The sequence below is a fragment of the Ylistrum balloti genome, unplaced genomic scaffold (assembly GCF_031769215.1).
Source record: "Ylistrum balloti isolate Yb309-2 unplaced genomic scaffold, AGI_CSIRO_Ybal_v1 Utg370654, whole genome shotgun sequence".
NCBI classification, from domain to species: domain Eukaryota; kingdom Metazoa; phylum Mollusca; class Bivalvia; order Pectinida; family Pectinidae; genus Ylistrum; species Ylistrum balloti.
Genome location: NW_026782397.1, coordinates 575,709 through 597,929, shown reverse-complemented (window position 1 = coordinate 597,929; position 22,221 = coordinate 575,709). Strand labels below are relative to the sequence as shown.

Here is a 22,221-nt window from a genome sequence, read left to right as displayed (position 1 = left end):
GAATTTATGCTCAAATGTATTATTCTTATCGTGTCGTGGCTTAGTGTTTAACGTTTTCATTTGACCTCTCTCTCTGTCTCTGTCTCTGTCTCTGTCTCTCTGTCTCTCTCTCTCTCTCTGTCTCTCTCTCTGTCTCTGTCTCTCTCTCTCTGTCTCTCTCTCTGTCTCTCTCTCTGTCTCTGTCTCTCTCTGTCTCTGTCTGTCTCTCTCTCTCTCTCTCTCTCTCTCTCTCTCTCTCTCTCTCTCTCTCTCTCTCTCTCTCTCTCTCTCTCTCTCTCTGTCTCTGTCTCTGTCTCTGTCTCTGTCTCTCTCTCTCTCTCTCTCCCCACCCCCCCCCCCCCCCGACATAAAATTCTAACTACTATTTCATTGTATTGTAAATTTCTATATAGATGAAAGGTGACTTTATTTACAAAATCAGGACACATATTTGACACTGTATTATTTAATCACCGATTTTGTTTATCGGTAAAGGAATTTCCCGGATTCCGATGAGCTGTAAACAAAATAGATAATGATTACTTATCTTTCTGACTAATAACATGTTGATTTAATTCGCAGTATAAACTAGATATAATATATGTGGCATACATCATGTACAATTTACGGTGACCTGGTGTGACATCAGACAGTGCACAAAGCCACCTCTGTCAACAGTTAACTTGAATATTTCCAAATGGGCAGATTTAATATATTTCTGTTAGTGTCACGGTCAATACAAGTATTAAGAATAAATCACGGATATATCAATAGGTAGGTAACGAGAAATTTTTGGACTACTAATATGCCGGGATGTCTCTGGTACTGTCATATTTCATATGTCAAGTTGCGTAGATAAAACAATTGCCTAACCTAAACATGTTTAAAAGGTCGCTAAATACCATTTAGTGACACTAGGGATTCAATGTTCAACTAAATGTAAGCAATTTATTTAAACGGTTATTTATATTTAGTGGAATCATTCGAATAACGTGGAACATACATGCTGATTTTAACTTCAAGAAATACCATGCTCAGATGTTGTGTGATCCCCGTTTTCTATTTGTATTTAACGGGTTTTTTTAAAATATCAAAGCATATGGTGGAGGGGGGGGGGGGCGGATAGGGTTCATACAAAAGTTGAATATTTATTATTGCAACATAAAAAGGAGAAGATGCTTATATTGTTAAAATTTAAAAAAAAAAAAAAAACACACACACATAATCCTACATGTCAGTTTTGGACAACACCGTGGTCACTTTACATTCAACTAAATAGATAGATAGATGAATTTGAGTTGCCTTTTAAGTTCAACATTTTCGTCAGGGACGTCCTAATGCGTTTGCATTACAGAGTAGGTTTGGCAAGTTAAAACAACAACGAAAGAAATGAGTCAGTGCATTCAAGTCTCGCGTACTACGTGATAAAAACTTCAAGTAGTGATCAGATGTCACTAGGGATTTCACAGTCATTTCTCGTTAGGTACATATGTCCTCAAGTGCTCAATACAAAACATATTTCATCTAGCACGTCGCTTAAATTTGTCACTGACTTCTAAAATTAGAGTTGCGTAGTTACTTGGAAATCTTACAGGACTTTGGCCATAATGACCGAGGTTTGAGTCAGGAAATTAGGACACGGGGCTTGGCACTAATTCTCAACCCACAGTTCATAAACATGTATTATTAGCATGCATCAATATGGAACTTTAGTTAAGAATTCGGGCCAAGTCCGTGTGCAATCGGACATGGAAAAGATTGTTCAACTTTGAAGTGTTGCATTGGAATTCAAATAGACTTAATCAGAATTGATGTTTGAATCCCTGACTTAAATGAAACAACAATTACGTCACACAGTGGTTGTGATGTGTGTCATATTTAATAAAAACCTATTTACCCACTTATAGATTAATGGACTCTTTATCAGTCAAATCTGAGTAATCAGCCATGAATCAGGACATATATTGGAACGGTTCCCAGGAAAGTTGATGTTCTGGTCTTTCAATGTTATCAATTTAGGTACAAATACACAACAGTGTGAAGCCTATCATTTCTACGTCGTGTTCAAAGTCCAACATGCATCATTTTAAAGGAAAATCCAAACACGTGTTTAGGGTGTATGTAAATGATATTAGAAGGGAGCCTACTCGCGCCGGAATTCTTGTCAAAACTTCAGATATCGGTCAACGTCGAGAAGAAATGTATAGGAAACATGCATTTAATACAAAGTGTTAGACAATGAAGTATGTATAATTTCCTATTCTTAAATTTGAACTAATTGTGTTGAACTTATAGATTTCAGCTAGACGTGTCATACAATTGTGTTGCTGTCATTCAAATGCATTTTTTTGGCATTTGACCAATACAGGGTAGACTTGGTTACAAGTATGCTGGCCATTCAATACCATTTTAAAGCACGGAAATTTTATGATTATCATCTATAAAACATACATTCCGCATAGAGAATATTTTGCAAATTACGTTGAAATTCCAATATACAGTACATACAGATACACAGGCCACAACATTGCATAAGGAGCAGGGGTTAGGATGGAGCGGGGGAGGGGGCGACATGAGGATGTCTTTATTTCTGCTCCTCAAAAATAATTTCATTCATTCAGATAGATATATAGAACAGAAGTTCTTAGAACACATCATTAAAATATTTCAGTGTGATGTAACATCTTGTGTATTTTTTCTACAGCTTTGTAACCATCACGTCACACTTTTTTCTACTTAGCCGTATATCACATTACAGTACAACGGAAAAAAAAATCGATCGTTTTGATTCCTTAACATCTCTTAACGTACGTCAGTGAGAGTGCGCCTCACACTGGTCATTTGTCTGATGGAGTTGACCTTTTAGTCTTGGAAACGTCACACTGAAATTTTCTACTGATTGTGTTTATAAGAGCATCTATTCTATTGAAATTACCAACATGAAGAAAATGTTGTTTTTTCAAGAGAGGCATATTTTATTGCACATTATAAGCTCTTCGACCAGCTTCATTGGACAATTGTTAGTGGTCTTTAAATGTCATTCACACGTTGTTTACGAATACATTTCTGATATTGTTGACAAAATTGTGAAACTAAAACTGCCAGTCAAACTCAAAGTTGGCAAGGACGCTTGTACTTCATTTGATCCCAGATTTTTTATCATCCTATTTCTTATGATAAAATGATAGAAATTTTCATAATTTTTGTACTATACTTCTCTTTTCTATGATACAAATGATGATTTTTTTATCTGTTCAGCATATAAAAGTTTACCACGATACAAGATGATATGATTTTTTTTCAGCCTGCTGTCGATCACACTACTGTATCTTTCTAAGGCTATACAAGCTCTCTGTTCTCTGCAAATGAACAATAATACTATTCAATAGATTTCGAAGTAAAATGTTTAAGTCGTATGATTTTATAAATATGTCATGCTACATTGGTTTCGACTTCCATGTGTCTAAATAGTGTTAATCTGATTGAAACATTACCAGGTAAGGTTATATTACAATGCCGTGTTTAAAGTTAATGACTTTTTTTATTCTTTCGTTATCAGAATGAAAATACAATGTAAATGTATACATTTAATAAGATATAAACATCTACTTACAAGACCTGTACATCACATGTTACATTAAGTTCCACGGTCTGTGGATTATATCTAGTCAATATTGTTTTTCAGGGAACCATAGAAGACATCATTATGTCTTTCTAACAACAATTATGCTACATCACGGCAGTTAACACAACCATTATTAAGCTATATTTTCATTGAATCTCTAAAATGATTGGTTAGAAACATTAAAATATCAAAACTTGTTATTCTGTATTAAATTCATTGCAAAGTCTTCAATGTCTCAACAGAAAATGTGATAAAGACTATTTTTCCCTGTAATGTGCTAAAGACAATCAAGTAAATTTTCAAAGGAAGTGCTTCCATGAAAGTGATTATCGGGTCCTGAACTCAAAGGTCAAGATCACTGGTACTAGAAATAAAAATCATCTGTTAGGATGATTTCGTTCAGACTTTCTGAGGTGCTTTTTCACAGGAAGTCCCAGCTTTTCAGTTGCATTTCATGTTCATAGTTCAAAGGTCAAGGTCTTCACTACAACAAATAGAAATAGGAATATACAGCAAAAATAGTTTTCTCAGGCAAAACCTTACTTATTATCTCAGACAAAATCTGACCTGTTATCCCAGCCAAAACATGACCTATTATCTTGGTCAAAACCTGACGTATTATCTCAGCCAAACCCTGACCTATCATCTTAGCCAATACCTGCCCTATTTTTTCAGCCAGAACCTGACATATTATCTTGGTCAAAACCTGACCTATTATCTCAACCAAAACCTAACCTGTTATCTCAGACAAAACCTGACCTGTTATCTCTGACAAAACCTGACCTGTTGTCTCAACAAAAACCTGACCTATTATCTCAGACATAACCTGACCTATTATCTCGACCAAAACCTGACCTGTTATCTCAGACAAAACCTGACCTGTTATCTCAACCAAAACCTGGCCTGTTATCTCAACAAAAACCTGACCTATTATCTCAGACAAAACCTGACCTATTATCTCGACCAAAACCTGACCTATCATCTCAGACAAAACCTGACCTATTATCTGAGACAAAACCTGAGCTGTTATCTCAGTCAAAACCTGACCTATCATCTCGACCAAAACCTGACCTGTTATCTCAGCTAAAACCTGACCTGTTATCTCAGACAAAACCTGACCGATCATCCCGACCAAAACTTGACCTGTTGTCTCAACAAAAACCTGACCTATTATCTCGACCAAAACCTGACCTGTTATCTCAGACAAAACCTGACCTGTTATCTCAACCAAAACCTGACCAGTTATCTCAACAAAAACCTGACCTATTATCTCAGACAAAACCTGACCTATTATCTCGACCAAAATCTGACCTGTTATCTCAGACAAAACCTGACCTGTTATCTCAACCAAAACCTGGCCTGTTATCTCAACAAAAACCTGATCTATTATCTCAGACAAAACCTGACCTATTATCTCGACCAAAACCTGACCTATCATCTCAGACAAAACCTGACCTATTATCTGAGACAAAACCTGAGCTGTTATCTCAGTCAAAACCTGACCTATCATCTCGACCAAAACCTGACCTGTTATCTCAGCTAAAACCTGACCTGTTATCTCAAAAAAAAACCTGACCGATCATCCCGACCAAAACCTGACCTGCTAACTTGGTCAAAATCTGACCTGTTATCTCAGTCAAAACCTGACATATTATCTCAGTCAAAACCTGACCTATTATCTCGACCAAAACCTGACCTAATATCTCAGACAAAATCTGACCTATTATCTCGACCAAAACCTAACCTATCATCTCGACCAAAACCTGACCTGTTATCTCTGACAAAACCTGACCTATCATCACGACCAAAACCTGACCTGTTATCTCAGACAAAATCTGACCTATTATCTCGACCAAAACCTAACCTATCATCTCGACCAAAACCTGACCTGTTATCTCTGACAAAACCTGACCTATTATCACGACTAAAACCTGACCTGTTATCACGACCAAAACCTGACCTATCATCTCGACCAAAACCTGACCTGTTATCTCAGACAAAACCTGACCTGTTATCTCAGACAAAACCTGACCTATTATCACGACCAAAAACAGACCTATTATCACGACCAAAACCTGACCTGTTATATTTTGTGATGATGAATGCAGCAGCTGAATTATATGATAGTGCTAGTGACATAGAGATCTACATGATAGTGTTGGAAACATGACATCTCAATGTTTATAATGCCTTCAGGATTATAAAAGGTCACCTTATAAAAAGTAATCCGGCTTTAGAATTTATCTTTTGTTTTGCCTCTCCTTGTACGTTTCCCAGCATACACAGTAAAAACACCACTTTCGGCACGTACGTGTTCTATATTTAGACACGGTGACTCCGAATGCATGTTTACATGTTGTCATTAGTCATGTATTTTTAGATCGACGAAAAGGCGATAAACGGAAACATGTTCTCCGTCACGATACAACGCCATACCTCTTTGTTTCTGTACCACACGCGATTTTGATAAATGGTTTTCTGTAGCCACGGAACACTGAATATCTTGATGCGTTTTTGCAAAATCATAGTTAATAGAAATGAAGACATCCTGTGCGTAACATCATAGTAATAATATTAATAAGCTTGAAGTCTGATTGCCGAAACACTGAAATTCGTCGGTAATACGATACCTGGCAACGGGAGGAGTCGCGGAGAGGGGGAACCTGTAACTAACTGACTAAATTGCTAAAAACAGTCAGAGTTTTCATCTATAGTTTTAGATATACATTTGTTCAAATTTATCCATAGGTGTATTCGGTTGTAGAAAGATAAGTGATTTGATATCAACATTTTTTATCTGAATTTACAAAATCGGGTATACATCAAACACTATCATTCGATATGCTTCGATTTTTGATAGCTTTCTGAATTTGGCCACAAAAGCTAAACAAATGCCATTTATATATATGTAGTTTATTTGGTACCGCTATGATCCATATATTTTGGCATGCCAGTTGTTAATTATGATTAATTATACTAATTATGATTTTCGATCCGGCTACATTTGTCTAATTTACTCATAAATTGGAGCGTAGATTCAGGCATAGTCAAAAGATCAAACTGTATTTTTTATCAATAATTTGACCATTATTAAGGTAGGACCCAGTCTTACACAATAAAGTGGCGTTTTCCTGATTCAGATTTTGAGGAATTCTTTATATTGCCTATTTTCGCGGTTAATAACATTTTCAAGTTATATTTTTTTCGCGATTTCAATTCATCTCCGAAAATGGAAGAATAAATCTATTATCTCCATAACGAATAGATAATATCTCTGTAATGAATAGATAATATCACCATAATGCATAGATAAAATCTCCATAACGAATAGATAATATTTCTGTAATGAATAGGCTTATCGCCCAGATTAATTAGTCATATCGCCCAAATTTATTGGTGATATTGTTCTAATGAATCTATGATATCGCCCCAATTAATTAGTGATATAGCTCCAATTAATTTGTGATTTCGCCCTAATTAATTGGTGATTTCGTTTTAATTACTGAATGATATCGCCCCAATTAATTAGTGATTTCGCCCTAATTAATTGGTGATATATTTTTAAATGATTTATATAATCCCAAATGATTGGTGATATCGTTCTAATTAATATGTGATATCGCCCCAATTAATTTGAGATATCGCCCTTATCAATTGGTAATATCGCTCTAATTAGTTATATCACCATAACTTCATCATCATTTATTAACTTTAACTTAGTCGTAATATCGCCTAAAAATAAAACGACATCCCATAATTTTTACATGTTACGTATGATCGAATTCAACAACAAAAATAAACATTTTAAGATGTTATTGACCCTAACAAACCAACCTAAATACATGTACTTTATAATACAGCTCACGTTCTGGGTGTGCAAAACATTGTCAACTTAACGATTTTGATTTAAACGATTCCTCGTAACAATATAGAGGTCACACAAGCTCGTGGTTCTTGTTTATGGTTTTATTTCAGTCCAGTAAGTTATTTTTCAAAAGTTACAAAAATACGTGTTTTTTCCCCAAAAGCTCGTGTTTTTTGTAATTTTTGAAAAATAACTTACTCGATTGAAATAAACACAATAAACAAGAACCACGAGCTTGTGCGGCCGGTTTTTTAATAATATCAAACAAACAAAAAAAAGCCTTCTTCACTCGGAAACTATAGACTTTGTTTACGAACTATGGTTGCGTCGCAATAATATGATCTGAGGTAAAATGCCGCTAATTAATATTCAAAAAAGACAATTCCACATGTTGTTTGGAAATATCATAGTTTATTACAACTTATAATAAGAAATGAACAAATATAGTATTTTGGAGTCCATTACACGGTAGAAGTTTGTATAACAATAAGGTCATAACAAGAACAATATAGAACTATTTTATTCCGTGCTTGAATTTCTGTGAAGTGTCCAGCTTATGTTAAACAACACTTGCAATCAAAACTTAATCAAAACATGTGCAACATGTGGTGTAATACAAAATAAACATATTCATATCTCTACATACATATATAAATATTTCACATACATGCACAATTGCTAACAATTAATAAATGAAACACTTTTATATTATCAATCACAATTGAAACATCCTTATCTGTCACTACCCACAATGCTATCGTGAACACCTGTTATATAATATCGAAACATCGTTGTAATTCGAACTCAAACCCACTGTTTTCAATACTTAAAAGTCCCATTACGAAGTTTTAAAAGCTACAGGATTGAAATAATAAAAAATAAACATGTAATGCCTTTGCAGATAATTAAGAAAATGTTGTGAAAACTAGCATTCAAAGCTGAATGAAGATGACCAAGATTTGATAATGTCAGTTTTACCTGAAAACACGTATATTATGTCATTAGAACCGTCACGTTATAGAATATTTCCATTCATTGGCTTGAAATACGATATCAGTAAAATCCACACGAAGACATAAAACTAACGATGCGAATCCATTGGTTATAAGATTACTAAAACTATGCCAAATCTTTTCATCATAGTGCATTGTACCGTAAACTGCAAGTCATTAAATGTCGGGAGGTTGCACAGTATTTCAAAGATCTTTACAATAAAATATGTACCAGTTGTAAATGATATGTTTACAATTGTTTCACAGTTTTTAATGACGTTATCATCGTATTACAGTGTGCATAGAACTGGAGAGAATGCCGGGAATACGTGCAGATGATACCATACTACACTTTTAATCATCTTCAAACTCAAAATTAAAAAAAAAAAACATCATAATGCTTTAACGATAGGTATTTGTGTTAAGCGTTATTAGAAAAGTATTCTATGCAGTATATAATGATGACGGAGACACATATCTTACAAATGGTAATACCATTTCTTATGGGATAGAGCTTCGTGAAAGGGCACTTTGCGATCATGTATAACACAACTATCACGTCAGCGATAACACCAGAAAAGTATGTTATGATAAAAGCATTACAGTGCTCATAATACGTCTACTAGGAAGGCAATACACATTGTGGTTTAAAATTATGATATATCATATTTCTAAGTAGGTAAACATGCATATCTATCGGTTTTATCAAACGATACAAAAAGCTTAAGAAATGAAATAGCTTGGATTCCCGACAAAATGTGTGAGATTATGTAAGTGGTGTTGGCTATTGTTTGTTTATTTTTTCAGAGTTTCACTGAAGACTTTCCAATAACTACAGTTAACACAACTTACTAGGACCTCTCCCAACATCACAATAAACAATAACTACAGATAACACAACTTACTAGGACCTCTCCCAACATTACAATACACAATAACTTCAGATACCACAAGTTACTAGGCCCTCTCCTAACATTATAATGCACAATAACTACAGATAACACAAATTACTTGGCCTTCTCCCAACATTACAATACACAATAATTACAGATAACTCAACTTACAAAGCCTTCTCCCAACAAATAATGCACAATAACTCCAGGTAACACAACTTACTAGGCCTTCTCCCAACATTATGATGCAAAATAACTACAGACAGCACAACTTACTAGGCCCTCTCCCAACATACAACTTACTTTCCATAAATGACAGATTGTTGATGGTTAGTCAGATAACTGGATAATCATGGCAATAGATTTACCTACAATGCAGGAATGTTATTCCTTATCAACTTCAGAGTCAATCTTATGAAAAAGGACAATTAGTTGACATGGGAGAAACCAGGACTGTCCATTGTTTTGGAAACATTCTAATGAGGACATGATTCTGTAATACCTTAAGTAAAGGTAAAACATGGCTATTATTGATGCAGCTGGAAAAGAACATTCAGTGATAGAACAATAGAATAACATCGATAAAGGTAAAGAATATGCTTTTCCCAATATCAAGACAAAACATAAAAAAGTCATTTTCTCTCATAACAATATCATAGCACATTTCATCAGAAAATTCCAGTAAATTTACATTAGTATTGAGCTTTTTCTATGCAATACTTTCAGAAAACAAGAATACATAATTGATAGGGGAATGTAATTTATGAAGATTTGGACGAAATCTTATAAGCATTTTCTATCAGATTCGAGGATAAGATTTCCTGGATCTGCTCGAGCGTACCAAACACATACACCTTTGATTGTTCGTTTCATATTAGAAACCTTATTTCTAGACTTGTATAATTGTTTTTCCAATCAATAAGGTCTCAGGTATTGAGAACCATTTTCCTATGTCTTTCAGGAATTAGACACTGCTCACGTAAACTTAGTCTTACCATGGCTTATCAGACAGACGAATACTTACTTCATAATTTGGTATACAGACCTCTTGAAACCTCTAGATATGTACTTTAAAGATTTCGTTGGTCGATTCAATGGACGGAGCAAACAGAATGATTTCAAGACAGTTCACATTACCAATTCAGTTATCAAAATGACACAAAACATTCACGTCTATAATTCCAAACATGTCTTTTATGTACACCACTGTAAGAGAATGCTTTACACATATGTGTTGCTTTATGATAGTTTGTCGTGCTTTCCACTCCAACCATACCACCGTCACAACATTTAATATGGTTAGAAATAAAGATAGGGTCTAGTTTTTTGTCTGAGGTAAGTATAACAGGAGTAGGTTCTAAAACTGTGTTATAATTTAGACGAGTGAGTTCAGCGCTATATTCACATACTGACACCAAAATCCAATCTAAAAGACCACATAAATTATTACAAGAGTAAACGGTTGGCAAAACACGCTGAGCACAATACCTTTATTATGTCATTGTATCCCCGCCCAAATACATTCGGTAGTCTCAAACTCGCGCTTTCTTCCTTCAGTGGGCATTTGTATCACTACAATAAGACGTGAAAACTCAGGAATATTTTGTTGAATATCTAGAACTAGCCAGTTAAGGTGTATTTCTGTAAAACACAAAATATAAAAATCTGTTAATTATACTATCACGTTAAGACAATTTATTCCAAATACTTTAAATATTCAAATAAAGCACACTTGAATCAAGACTGTTGGTACCAGAGTTTATTTTTGTTTTCACACAAGGCTGAATTTATTGAAGAGCTTATCAAAACAGGTCAGAAAACCTTGCAAATTCGTTTAATTTAACTTTCAGATATGATTGTGACGTATTGTCTTTATATAACAAGAATTTTTTCTACAATGAAACCGACATGGACAGCTTTCCACCAAGCTTTGTGATAAACATGATGATTTCAGTTTCCCAATTCTGAATTTTCCTTTTCTGGATAGCAATATCCCTGCATTTCCAACCCATGGAATTTACATGTCACAGTTGACAAGAGTCGGACAAACTCGTAACACAGGGTTCAAATGATGCTGTTTGATGAAAAGTATGGGTAAATTTTATGGTCGCGATAGCGATCTCATTCAGAAATATTCTATTTCTTTGTGTGATATGAAGATAGATGCTTGTTAGTTTGCCTGTAGGTTCCGATGTTGTATACCTTGTTTTCATTTGAGAACGTCACATTACTTCTTGGATTGCCAAGGTTTACATGTGTGTTTCGTCGATGAAGCAGAAGACGCTTACTCTTTCGTAATACCTGGTCTTATTCTCCTTGTACTTTTTCATGAATCATCGTGTATATTTTATTTATTTTTTTTTTTTGCATCTATTTTTATTGACTTGAGAATTTGAATTTTGATTCTGGTAAAATGTTGGTATTTTTGTTTGTTTGTTTTTTTTTTTTTTGTTTGTTTTTTTTTGTTTTTGTTTTTTTGTTTTTGTTTTTATTTTAACTATTCTCTTGCCATAGACCAATGATAAAATTGTTTCGTTTTTGCTAGTTTAAAGTTAATCACCTGTACTTTTCCAATGTTTCTGTTTAATCTTTTATACTGAGTTCCCTATCTCGTTACCTACAAACGATATTACACACACACAAATAAGTCTACCAGAACAAGATTTAGTTCAAGGCCAAAACAAGATATTATCATTACGTAATTATAAAAAATAACTGCTTACAAAGGTGAGTAAGAGCCCTTCTTCAGTCAAACCGTTCCATTTAGCCATGACTTATGTATAAATACCTTCACGCAACAAAACCCAATACCACTTGCGGGGTTGTTCAACAATTCATGTCCATATATTTATCAAAGGGGTCTTTGAACTAAATAAGGTAAGTTTTTCTAGGCTTTTATTTCTGTTTCACTTATCTTTGAACGAATGACGTTTCTTAATTAAGGTGACATATGCTTGAACCACTGATATATTTGTAGGCTAAAAAGTTGGTAGCCCAGAGATGGTGCTGTTAGGTAGATAGTTGGTATGCCGTTGTGGAGGTAGGTAGGTGGGTAGGCTCGTGGTGGTTAATGTGGGTAGACCCGAAATGGTGGCTGTAAGGTAAATAGTCGGTATGAAGTTGTGGTATTAGTTAGGTAGGCTGGTGGTGGCTGATGTAAATGATGGGTGCATTAAAAGGTGGGTAAGAAGGTAGACACGGAATGGATGGTGTTACATAGATTATCGGTACTGCTAGAATTAAGATAGAGTATCTACTTTTGTCAGGGCAATTGGTGGCCAAGTGTAGGTCAATTATGACAAATATTTATTCCGAAAAATCACCTTTAATACCTTAATGGTCATAAAATGACGGGTATCTTGTGTAATATTTATCGTTCTTGACCCTCGAATAAATAAAGTGATTGTATGTAGCTGGGAATAGGGTATCGTTTTCTAACCTGTGACCATCTTATTAATTAACAAATCAATTGTTATCTTATGTTTTTGTCTTCTGTGTCTTAAAGTCAGATTGACGTTAAGATCGTAATTATAAGGAAGGACCAAAAATCTTTTCGTATTTAGTCAATCCTACTAGTTAAAACATATCTCAGACTTCTAGAGATGATAACATATCTGTATGATCATCAGAGACAAAAATGGAGAACCATAGTTTTGAGGAAAGGCCTAAATAAAGCGCTCAAAATTTTAGTTACTTTATAGATTTTTATTTATTTTCCGTCCACAGATGGGTTCAGTTATCCATGCTCTGACTTTGCTATCTACTTTGGTCGGATGCTGCTTTGGCTATGAGTGTGATAGTTCAGCCACCGTATGCGAGACGACTCTAATCATCAGCCATCAACAGACCATGTTACATCCTACTGAAGGCCAAGTTTACCCTGTCAATGGAAAACTGTATAGATATGATGATGTAAATCAAACAACCATCATTCCAACTGATGAAGTTATGACAGCTGATGGCTGGGAAAACAACAGATTGGTTACCGTTGCTAACGAGAGTCTCCCAGGTCCACCGATCATAGTTTATGTGGGACAAAGGGTAAAGGTTCACGTTATCAACGCGCTTCTTTCAGATACAGTAACAGTCCACTGGCACGGATTACCTTTATATGGTAGTCCCCATATGGATGGTACACCTTTTGTGACCCAATGTCCCATTCTTCCTGGCCAGAAATTCACTTACGATTTCACTGCCGATCCCAAAGGAACACATTGGTATCACTCTCATGCTGGCAATCAGCGAGCGAAAGGCATGCATGGAGCTTTCATCATTAAAGAGCGAACTTCAACAGCCAGAGAGCATATCATGACAGTAGAAGACTGGAACCATCACTGGGGTAGCGATATGGATGTCCAAAAAATGAAGAAAGCTCAAGTTTTTATAGGCCGCAACTTACAACCAATCAGATCATCTGTAGATGGAGGGTTGTTTCTTCCTTTCATTGCTTCCTCTGTCCTTATCAATGGCAGAGGTCGCTTCTACAACGAAACTGGTCAAGATAATGGTGCTCCTTTGACCGAGTTCTCCGTTGATGCAGGAACTACATACAGGTTCAGAGTAATCCACACTGGTGTAATGTACCCTATCAGGGTTTCAGTTGATCACCACAGACTCACTGTTGTCGCCTCTGATGGATTCGAAATCCAGCCAGTAGTTGCAGAATCCTTCATCGTAGCGGCAGGTGAACGATTCGACTTTGAGATTAATACTAACCAGACTATCGGCAGCTACTGGATACGGGCAGAAACTATTGAAGTAAATTCACATAAAACTGAAGCTGTTCTCCGATATACTGGCGCAGATCCATCTCGAGACCCAATAACTTCTAGAAAAGTTTGTTCTCCTACCAACAGATGTCTGGTTGTCAACTGCCCGTTTGAAACATATCCATCTGATACTTATACGGATTGTATAAACTTCGATCAGCTCAAATCAGCTATCAATGACCCACCACCGGAGCCGACATCGTCTGACGATTTCAAAGAACACCATTTGAATTTTGGAATCGTCATCGGGCGACCATCTGTAAACGGAATAGTTTTTCAAACGCCAAAGGTGTCAGCACTAAGCCAACCTTTTGAAGTCGGGCCTACATGCGACAAAAACGATTGTGGTGAAGACACGTTATGTAATTGCATGCATTCAATCAGCACCAACTTCAACGACGTCGTACAGCTGGTGTTGATGAATACAGGAATGGTAGTTCCTGCCGCCCATCCCATTCACCTTCATGGCTACTCCTTTTACGTACTGAAAACGGGGTTCGGTACTTACAACACAACTTCAGCAAAGTTTATATCGCCAAATATGGATATCGATTGTCGTGGAAATGGGGATATGAGTTTTTGTAACCAAGGGACATGGAGAAATTCTACGTGGTTAGGAAACAACGTACCTGATCTGAATTTGATCAACCCTCCGAAGAAGGATACTTTGAACATGCCCTATGGTTCATATGCTGTGATTAGGTACAAAGCTAACAATCCAGGCGTATGGATGCTTCATTGCCACGTACAGGTCCATATGGCACTTGGGATGAGTTTACTTATCAATAGTTCTTACGGTATGCACCCAGTCCCTCCAAAAGGGTTTCCCGTCTGTCATGACTTTCCTTCCGCCTTTCGGGAACGTTTAGAGGACTACCAGCAGCAGAGTCCAACAACGCCGGCACAGCGTCAAAATACTGCAACTCCTGAAATCAGATTAGTGACACAAATCGTGAAAGAAGGTACGTAACCCAATGAGGCAGCACGTTCCTCGTTTTTTGAGCGTCGATTTGTAATTTATAGCCGAATGATATGTATCAATTACATGATTCATGTTCAGAACTATGTAAAGTTGGAATTTCTCGTTTTCAATTTCAGATGATATTTACGGAATCTCCTCGTTCTGGGCCATGTTCGGAGTGCTAGTTGCAGTCATACTGGTGCTGTCTTTCTATATTCTAACCATTCGGAAGAAACTGTACCTGTACAAGAAGAAATATGATGATTCTTCATCAGCATCAAAGCAGGCGAATGATAACAGAAGTTTTTCGAAACTTTAAGCGTAAATACGTGTGATAAAACCAAAAATTGCTTTTTTATCATCATTATTAAAACGTCAATCCACAAAATAACAGGTGCAAACTATATATTATGAGCTTATAAAGTGAATGTTATGTAGTTGTCTTTAATAATTACATGACACTTGTCTGGAAAAACTACCAAAATAATGGTACACTAAAAACTATTTTATTACATAATTTCATTTTTCATTTTTCTTTATATCGTGTTCGCACTAATAGATATATCAATCATTTCGTACTTCAATAACATTAACATACTTTTCACGTGTAACAACTAAGTAAAATATCTTTGTCATATTAACATGATGTAATTATTGTACGTTCTAATATCGCGTATATTGACATTTTTTTTAATTCAATAAAAGAAATTTCCAGCTAGAAAAGTGTGGCATTTATGAAATAAACTATTCTCTTATTTTAGTTTTCGTTTTAGAGTTAAATATTACATGTAGCTCCTGGAAGTATCGGAAAGTGTTTTATCATGTTACACTCCAAAATGTGTGGGGATTAACAATTTTCATTATTATGTCTGTGCCTTAACGTGTGTGCGATTTGCCTTCATCGCTGAATGTATCGTTCGATATGAATAGAATGCTACTCAGAAGACGAGTTCTATTAGGTGGTCAGTTGACCATGTTTTTTTAACGCGTTCCCATTTTAAATGACCGGACATAATTTGACTTTCTCGTTTATATGATTTATCATTAACGTTTGAAATATTAACAAAATCATCCATGTTAGACTAATTATTTCATTACCATAATCATTATATCAACAAGCGAATGTGTAATTCTGTATAAATATGAAATAGTCATTGATTTCGAACAGAAATCAAACAAACTAGCAGAATCATCATTAACCGTATCAGTGTTAATATAGGATAAATTTAGGTTTACGGTGATAATATGTTACTCAGTTTCCTCCACAATATATCAAAACTTTCAAGAAAAGAATCACCCTTAGCCATTTCTATATATAGATATCCTCTATTAAATTAGTAAGTGTATTCATATTGAAAGAATCAATAAAATATCTGGTTTTATAGACGTAATGCTTTGGACATAATGTTAGCTTCATTATCAATTTAATTATCAATTCTGAAACATTTCACATTGCCAAAGAATATGAGTGATGGTGTCTATCTCTAAATGTTGTTGTATACTAATAGATAATATATAAATAAAGACTTGTATAAAGTTTCGAACTTGAAGTTGAATGGGTACCGGAGATATCGGTGCCGGAATTAGTCTCATTAATCAACACCAGGATATGAATATTGACGAGGAAAAGTCACATATATATGGTAATAGGAGCGGGTAGGTGTGGCTTGTTGATAGTGTTAAATACGTCTCTGTCACTCAGATGACGGAGCATGCTTGTTTGGCTCAGTTGGTAGAGCTAGTCGATTATCACGTCAGAGACCTGGGTTCGATCCCTGATCTTTCATAATATATGTATCTTGCCTATACGTATAGGAACTAATAGAAGTTAATATTGTTGTACTCCAAATATCGATTAAAGACTTAGAGATTCTTGTGAAGTATTTAAGCCGGAAATAGTATGATGCTTTGAAACCAGGATTATATAATCTTACACGAGTCTGTTCCATAAGCAGGAACACACTCAATCCGAGTGCTAGAGTTTGGCTAGTCAGCATGCACGAGGTTTATCATGTTCCGTATCTGCAGATGCACTATTTAACAACAAAATTGAGAAATCTAATACTGTAAAGGTTGCAGTTTTCGAGTGAGTTTATTTTCCGATATTTTCGGGGGTAAAGTCAAATCGTGAAAATGTGATACCTTGATTGAAATTACAATCAACACAGATACCCATGTCTATTTCGCGACTGCCTTGATAAAATAATTACTTTCTGCTTTAACTTTTTAATTAAAAATTTTAAACCATATAAGGTGTGAATCCCTATTACACACATAATATTCGATCAAATTAATGCGGAAAAAAAAAACAAGCAGACAAAAACAAAAAAACGCAGGGGGGGGGGGGGGGATGTAGAAAAAATCAGAAACATGATGGGGAGATGTAAGCCTTAAACAAGAAGTTTCCACATGCAATTTGCATGTAGACGAAATAATATTGTGAAACTGAATTATACTTTTGGGAAAAATCAAACTGTAGTACAGTGTATTGATTTTTTGGCGCGCGTGTGTATAGGTGTGTATATTTTGTCAAGGTGGGCGTACGTTTTGTTGTTTTTTCCTTCTTTATTTTTCTGTTCTCTCTACATTTGTATCTGTCTCAGGCCCTATCTGCTCCTCTCTCTCTCTCTCTCGCTCTCTGTGAATGCCCGGCTGTAGTGGCTAGTTTCCATTTCACAACCGCACGAAATCTTGGGCATTTGTTAGAGTAATCTCCCCTCGTATGTGTGAAAGGATAGAAAATAGTGCAAAATGTAAAACCGACTTTCCCGCATATTGCTTAATGAACTGATAAGGGATGGAAGCCAGCAAAGTACATCAGATTCCGTGTATACTTTACTACTAACTATATTGATGATAACATTTATCGTTACAATGCAAATGATCATTCAGTGCGTAAGAATATGTAACTAGTCTTTCGTCCTACTTTCTTTCTTTTCCATGTGGCTGCCATACTGGTAACACGTGCTTTCATATTTCTTCACTAAAATGTTCACTTATCCTTTGTAGAATAAGGCCATGTCTACCCAAGTAATAAAATTAATGTTACAAAAAACAATAATATCAAAGAGGGATAGTACTGCATTTTCAATTCCATTTCGTAGACTGAAATATGACGACATAAGTACGAAGGGCGAATCACGTAGACACTAAATCCTCTTAGTCCCTTCTGGGTTCCTTCCTGGCCTAGTTGGAGCTCATTAATATCGGACGCTTGACGTAACGAGAGACATTTGCAAATGTCCGATGTAAATGAGTCCTAAGAATTTCTGAAGGGATCAGGTTTCCCTCCTTTACTTGCATTCTAACCTTACTAAATTTTTGCTAGATATTTGCTGTATGAATATGAAGACACGACCCATTCCAAACATTTAGTACTATCAAAATCCCCCGCCCACTGAATCCATTGACATTTACGTGTTCAGTTTGATTTTTAATTCAATAATTGATAATAATTCCTCGAAAATATAGCTCAACATCTTCATGTAACTATATAGGTCGGTGTACAGTTTATACAGGATAAGTTAAATGAACATACTTGCCATGTTGACGGAGGAAGATTTTTCTCCCTAAAATGCTGGTGTAATTGGGCTTCTGTGTACAGTTAGAAGTAAATATATTTGTTTTCATTTCAGATTAAGCAATCATGCCACGTGTGCCACTAGTAGCTAGTAAGACCTACACAACTCCCCGACGTCCTTTTGAGAAGGAACGTTTGGATCAGGAGTTGAAACTTATCGGTGAATATGGTCTGAGGAACAAACGTGAAGTATGGCGTGTCAAGTATACCTTGACCAAAATCAGGAAAGCTGCCCGAGAACTGCTTACACTGGATGAGAAAGACACCAAGCGACTTTTTGAAGGTAAACATGATATGATCTTGACGAATGAATATTCTGCTACAATGCATCATCATTAAGGAAACCTTGTGTTGATAATTCTGATTGTAAAGATTAAAAAAAAAAGATTGAAAAGTTGTGGACTTTTAGTAAGATGTAGATATAGGTTTGGGGGGGGAAGAAAGATGTAAATTTGTAAATTAGGTAAATTCTTATCCTTAAACAAGACATGTTGGCTTAACAATATTTGGTAGATGTGAACATCATCATCAAGCATTTATACTATCCTAGGTAATGCTCTGCTGAGAAGACTGGTTCGTATCGGTGTATTGGACGAGAGCAAGATGAAGCTCGATTATGTGCTGGGTCTCCGTCTGGAAGATTTCTTGGAGCGTCGTCTGCAGACACAAGTTTTCAAGCTTGGATTGGCAAAGAGCATCCATCATGCCCGTGTGTTAATCAGACAAAGACACATCAGGTTGAGTAAATTGATTTTTGTTCACATTTGTATAATAGGTTTATGTTTCTTAGGCAGAAAATGGAATAGCTGGAGATGGTTGAAAATATTACTTAACTTGTATGTTCTCTGTCAAAAATTGATGAAAAAATAACTGAAGTTAGTGTGAATATTAGACGGCTGTTCTGGGTTAAATAATTCTGAAAATTTCTGCCGTTTTGTAATTGAGTCAATTGTATTCCAAAATCGTTACATAGATAAATATTTTCAATTAAGTTTTAAATGTTGAAAATTTTATATGGTACGATCAATGGTGTAGTTTGAAATTTTTGTTTAAATATTTAAAACTTGTTTCATTAAAAGCTGTCTGAAAAGTTGATAAGGGAAGCTCCTTCTTCCACTCTGAAAGGCCACTGTTGCAAACCATGTGTTGCTTCAAGTCTTTTAGATCAACTGGCAGTGTTTGGTCCACATGACTGAGGTTGACCTTAACGACAAAAGGCCACTGCAGCAACTTTTACTGTTGTAAGTCTTTTAGAGAGGTTGAATATTAATGTTCTTGCAGACCAATGAGGTTCTCCTTATGTCTGTTCTAGTACCTGGTTTGACATGTACACGACACAGGTAGGCGTCCCTAAATTTTTAACTTGACACTGATATTAAATTTTTAACAAGATTCAGCAGCTGTAAACGAAATGGAACTTCATTGCACAAGGCCTGCAGACAAAACTAATGCAATATTTCTCTGATTGTAGAGTAAGGAAACAGGTAGTAAACATACCCTCCTACATGGTACGTTTGGACTCCCAGAAACACATTGACTTCTCGCTGAGGTCTCCATATGGTGGTGGTCGTCCAGGTGAGTTTGGGCATTGTTGGATTCAACCAAGTTTACTGAAAATATGTGCATTATTTCATTTGGATGTCTTTGATCAAACGCTATAGTTATTGAAAGTAAATATTTTAAACCATATATCAACTTGGTAAACTGACGGAAATTTAACCTAATTTTGCTGTCCACTTTCAGGTCGTGTAAAGAGGAAGAACATGAAGAAGGGCAGTGGTGGAGGTGGAGACGACGACGAGGATTAACTTCTCTGTTGACTGTACTCTCTGACTGAATAAATCCACAAGAAAAAGTCTAGTGTTGAATTGTCATTTTGATCAGTCCACTCTCGTGAGCATGTGCATCATGTAGCATCAGATTGTCGATAATAGTGCAAAGTTGCCCAAGGCAATAGTTGCTTGGTTTTTGAGTGGTGTAACTTGGAGCTGTTGGTTACCTCATTGATCAACAAAATAGGCCCTTTGCATGACATTTCAAGCAAATGGGAAGTAAAGCGTATTCCACAAGAGAGCACGGATTTCTGAACAGGCATAGTCAGATGTTTGGGGTTTTGATTGATTTTCAAATATCGGTAGCAGGTAATCTTGTCCTCCTTGGTAAAGTTAGTTTAGTTGATAACTCTATAGGAGTCTTAGTTGTTGGTCTTCGTATAAAGTGTAGAATAAATTATTTGGTCTAAAGTAAAAGGATGATTTTTTAGTGTGAAGTTCTTCCATTGTAATTTCAAGAAAATGTACATGAAGCAATTAGTTGAAGACAACTGATATATGGCAGAAATTGTGAAGTGTATCAAACTGTAAAATGACTGCTTGTATGATGTAGATTGTTCATTGACGATGAATTTTAACTCGTTTGTTTTAGTTCTCATGGATGCTTGAAACGTTTGTCAAGAGCTTCTTGACTGAGATGATCAAATATTTTTGCTCAGCAAGAGTACTGCAATGCTGAACAATACACACCTATTCCTTGTCCAGGAGAAAAACGTATCAAAACTAATAAAATGGAAATCGGTTAACATTCATGAGGTAAAACTGTAGTTCTAAGATTGGTTTTGGTCCATCTCTGTCTGCTAGTGTCGGGAAATAACTTGAAAATGGTTTCTTCGGATTTCAACCAAAAATGGTATATTGCTTTATTAGCCCACCATCATCAGATGGTGGGGTATTCAAATCGCCCTGTGTCCGTGGTCCGTCCGTCCGTAAACATTTCTTGTTACCGCTATTTCTAGGAAAGTACTGGATGGATCTTTCTCAAATTTCATATGCAGTTTCCCCATGGTCCCTAGTTGTGCATTGTACCTTTTTTGGACTGATTCAAATTCAAGATGGCTGACAGGCGGTCATCTTGGAGTTAGAAAGTAAAAGTTTGTTACCGCTATTTCTGGGAAAGTACTGGATGGATCTTTCTCAAATTTCATATGCAGGTTCCTCTTGGTCTCTAGTTGTGCATTGTACCTTTTTTGGACTGATTCAAATTCAAGATGGCCAACAGGCAGCCATCTTGGAATTTGAAAGTAAAATTTTGTTACTGCTATTTCTGGGAAAGTACTGGATGGATCTTTCACAAATTTCATATGCAGGTTCCCCTTGGTCCCTAGTTGTGCATTGTACCTTTTTGGACTGATCTGAAATCAAGATGGCTGACAGGCAGCCATCTTGGATTTTGAGAGTAAAATCTTGTTACCGCTATTTCTGAGGAAGTACTGGATGGATACTTCTGATACCGGTACTGGTATTGGTTTCACTTGGTACCTAGTTGTGCATTGTACTTTTTTTGGACTGATTTGAAATCAAGTTGGCCCACAGGCAGCCATCTTGGATGTCGACAGTAATACAGCACAAGCATATTTTCTTCGATATTCTATCATATTGACTCAAGACCATGTCCATTATCCACCTGTAACTGACTGCTATCTAATAATACTTTGCGATCTTTTTCAAATGATATTTGCTGAAAGGTGATTAATAAAAATATCTTGTGCCATCATTGAGTAC

At 35.9% G+C, this 22,221-nt stretch overlaps 3 protein-coding genes across 3 annotated transcripts; all 3 read left to right on the top strand.

The window, feature by feature from the left end:
• Nucleotides 1-1,586: 1,586 nt before the first annotated feature.
• LOC132557277 (probable serine/threonine-protein kinase samkC) lies at nucleotides 1,587-5,179 on the top strand. The gene is made up of 2 exons (XM_060221766.1): nucleotides 1,587-1,595; nucleotides 4,544-5,179. The coding sequence occupies exons 1-2, from the start codon at nucleotides 1,587-1,589 to the stop codon at nucleotides 5,177-5,179; spliced, it is 645 nt and encodes a 214-aa protein (XP_060077749.1).
• Nucleotides 5,180-13,080: 7,901 nt separating this feature from the next.
• LOC132557276 (uncharacterized) lies at nucleotides 13,081-15,403 on the top strand. The gene is made up of 2 exons (XM_060221764.1): nucleotides 13,081-15,085; nucleotides 15,222-15,403. Exons 1-2 carry the CDS (start codon nucleotides 13,081-13,083, stop codon nucleotides 15,401-15,403), a joined length of 2,187 nt encoding a protein of 728 aa, XP_060077747.1.
• Nucleotides 15,404-18,028: 2,625 nt separating this feature from the next.
• On the top strand, nucleotides 18,029-20,519 carry LOC132557279 (small ribosomal subunit protein uS4). Its single transcript, XM_060221767.1, has 5 exons — nucleotides 18,029-18,041; nucleotides 18,720-18,947; nucleotides 19,215-19,401; nucleotides 20,136-20,239; nucleotides 20,408-20,519. Exons 2-5 carry the CDS (start codon nucleotides 18,731-18,733, stop codon nucleotides 20,470-20,472), a joined length of 573 nt encoding a protein of 190 aa, XP_060077750.1. The 5' UTR covers nucleotides 18,029-18,041; nucleotides 18,720-18,730; the 3' UTR covers nucleotides 20,473-20,519.
• Nucleotides 20,520-22,221: the final 1,702 nt, after the last annotated feature.